Source organism: Bidens hawaiensis, unplaced genomic scaffold (assembly GCF_021521415.1).
Source record: "Bidens hawaiensis isolate Kalapana, Puna unplaced genomic scaffold, B.hawaiensis_p1.1 tig00036697_1, whole genome shotgun sequence".
NCBI classification, from domain to species: Eukaryota; Viridiplantae; Streptophyta; class Magnoliopsida; order Asterales; family Asteraceae; genus Bidens; species Bidens hawaiensis.
The window spans coordinates 1-2,939 of NW_027505421.1; the positions used below are offsets into that span (position 1 = coordinate 1).

General features: G+C 32.6%; 1 protein-coding gene across 1 annotated transcript; it reads right to left on the reverse strand.

The window, feature by feature from the left end:
• Positions 1 to 2,000: 2,000 nt before the first annotated feature.
• Positions 2,001 to 2,564, reverse strand: LOC143613105 (protein FAR1-RELATED SEQUENCE 5-like). The gene is made up of 2 exons (XM_077086911.1): positions 2,245 to 2,564; positions 2,001 to 2,151 (listed from the first exon to the last, which is right to left on the reverse strand). Exons 1-2 carry the CDS (start codon positions 2,562 to 2,564, stop codon positions 2,001 to 2,003), a joined length of 471 nt encoding a protein of 156 aa, XP_076943026.1.
• Between the last annotated feature and the right edge of the window lie 375 nt (positions 2,565 to 2,939).

The window sequence follows — 2,939 nt, forward strand, 5'->3', positions numbered from 1 at the left end:
ATAATGACAATATGATATAGAAGTCATCTTCAATATCTTTAGTTTAAAAATAACAGTGTTGAGTATGTGAGTGAGTTGAAGAGGTCACGGATCTTTGGGCCACATCTGCGGTGTTTTTTTTTATGCCTTAAGATTGGTCATTAAAGATAATAATCTGGGTATAACGTAACACAAATTGAATGTAAGTTGATTTCTAGGGTTTTAACACATCCTGATTTCATGTATAACTTCTAGGGTTTTAACACATCTAAAACCCGATTACATTTGGGTGATGGATGAGTTACGCATACTAATTTGCGTTTATACATTTGAAAAACTTAATTACATGATGGCTAAAATGGTGACTTTGACCTGCTTGTTATTAAAATTGGGGGAATTTTTTGGGACGGAATGTTAATAAATAATTGTATTTAACTTTTAGTTGATGTTTAATGTGTAGTTTGGGATTTTACTTTTGTAACCAGTATGTTCATAAAACATTAGTTAGTATAAGAATGTATTTCATCTATGTGATCATTTTTGTACTTACATCTTTTTGGATAAAAATTTTGCAGGAACCTAGCAAAACAAAATATAATGAGATCAGGTATAATTTTATTTAAAAAGTGTATTTCATCTTAGAACTTTTGAATAATTTTAATGAGTTAAGGTACAACCCTCTGTTGTCTTCATATCGCAGTTAGAAGAAGTGGAAAAGTTTAAAAACAAAGCGGACGATCCTGTATGTATTGACACGAGTGAGAAAAAGAAATTTGATCATTCCAAAAAATATGTGGGCGCATCAGATTTAGATGTCATCATTTTATCGGAAACACCTGACAAAGGAAACAAAAAAAATGCAAAAAGGTAGTTTCTCATATATGAGTTGTGTAACTTTTGTGTTTCTACTATAGTATATGTAATACGTTTACTATATGTAACTTGTATACTTGCTGTAATTTGTAGTATATTTCCTTAACTATGTATTTATGTTGGGTTTGTAACTTGTATAATTTCTAAAATTTGGGTAATTTTTGTATTGTGAAATTTATGTAGTTGTTGTAGTATATGTAACTTGTCATATCAATCCGAAAATATTGCCTGCTATACGTATGTAAAATCAATCTGAAACTGATATACAAATTCATGTAAAACAAAAATAGTATATAAAAACTAAAATAAAATACCTTGAAATTATTGACTAAATCTGAATGTTTGTTTAAATGTGTAACAATATATACTTTCGGTCCACACACATCTTCAATAGTTGTAATATAACAAGCTAACATCTTTCTGAATCTCTTTGCTAACCTCTTTAAAAATTGTCTGAGTATATATTTGTGATGCATGTTTCTCAATATTTGTTCCCGTGCGGATTTTAGGGGTGGTTGACATTGTGTTATATTGCTTCATTCTTTGCATGTACCTTTGGGCATCAATTGTAGTGTCGAAGCATAACATAAACTGCACAAGAGTGTTGGCAGAACTAGAGTTTACTTTAAAGGCAGAATTGAAGCTTTCACACCTAGATGTTGTCGTCATCAAGCAACACATCTGCAAATATCGAAAATAACAAGGAACCCAATACTCCCTTATTACATACATATCAGATAACCAACCATTATCTTTCAGTCCATATTTATCAGTGAACTCTTTCCATCTCACTTCAAAAGTGGACGACTTTATGTACACACTCCACACCAGCTTATGGACGACCTAATGTCTGTGTTCTGTAACAAATCTCCAAAAATCTAGCACAAAATAGTTACTTCAGGTCAACATTGGTAAAATACTTTACTTACATGTAAGATTAGAAATGTAACATATGTATGTACACAAGTGTATGATTGTACTACAAAAATGTAAGCATTTTTTATATAAAACGTAACATGCGGTCAGGTAATCAGTCGTTAACTTTAAATGGAGTTTCTTTATAATATGCCACATACAAAGCCTATGTCGGGATTCTTGAAAAGCCATAGAAGCGGCTTGCCTCATTGCCGGGTCTTGGTCAGTTAAGACTAGCATTGGATATTTCCCATGGGCTTTATAAAACAATCAAGCAAACAACAGTAAGACTCAATGGTTTCATTATACAACAGGCCGGCACCAAACATAACACATCTCTTGTGACTATCAACACCAGTAAATGGAACAAATATCATATTATACCTACACAAATGAAAGAAAATATTTGCAAAATACTAAGTTCATTACTTCACACTAGAAACATACCTAGCAAAAATATAAAATATAAACTCTTACTTGTTCATGTGATACGTAGCATCAAAAGCTAATACATCACCAACAGCTTGGTAATTTATCTTAGCAGTTTCATCAGCCCAAAATAAGGCTCGCAACTCACCGTCAACGATGTTGTAGTTAAAAGTAAAATCAGGTAGATGGTCGGCACGAGCTTGAAATTTATCAACAACTAATTGAGAATCTTGATCACCAATGTACAATTTAATATTGAGATAGAAGTTCTTATAATCAGTAGGAGTTCCACGAGCATTATGATGACCTCCTTTTAAAGAAACTTGCAAGCGATGTGCGTTAGCTGGACCGACCTTATTCAGACTCATCTGATGAATAAACTATTGAGTCGAAAAGTCCACTGCCTACCTCTTTTGATGAAATCTTTGTTATAACGAGGAAAAACTAATTGATTGTGACTTTCAACCAATGAATAAACTTCAAAATCAGAACTCCCGACAACACATTTCACCTTGATACGTGCTTTGCAGTCAGAAAATTTGTATGAACTTTGCCTAACATTCATTGAGCTTAAATCCATGGTGTCAAATGTACGTTTCCTTTGAGGTTTCCCAGCTCTGTTACACAACAGGTATCTATTTCTAACAACACCTTCAGTTCTTTTCACTGTACATTTCCGAATGGAGAATCCACACTTTGCAGCATAAGAATCATAGAAAGTAAAAACATTTTTGAACACAGAT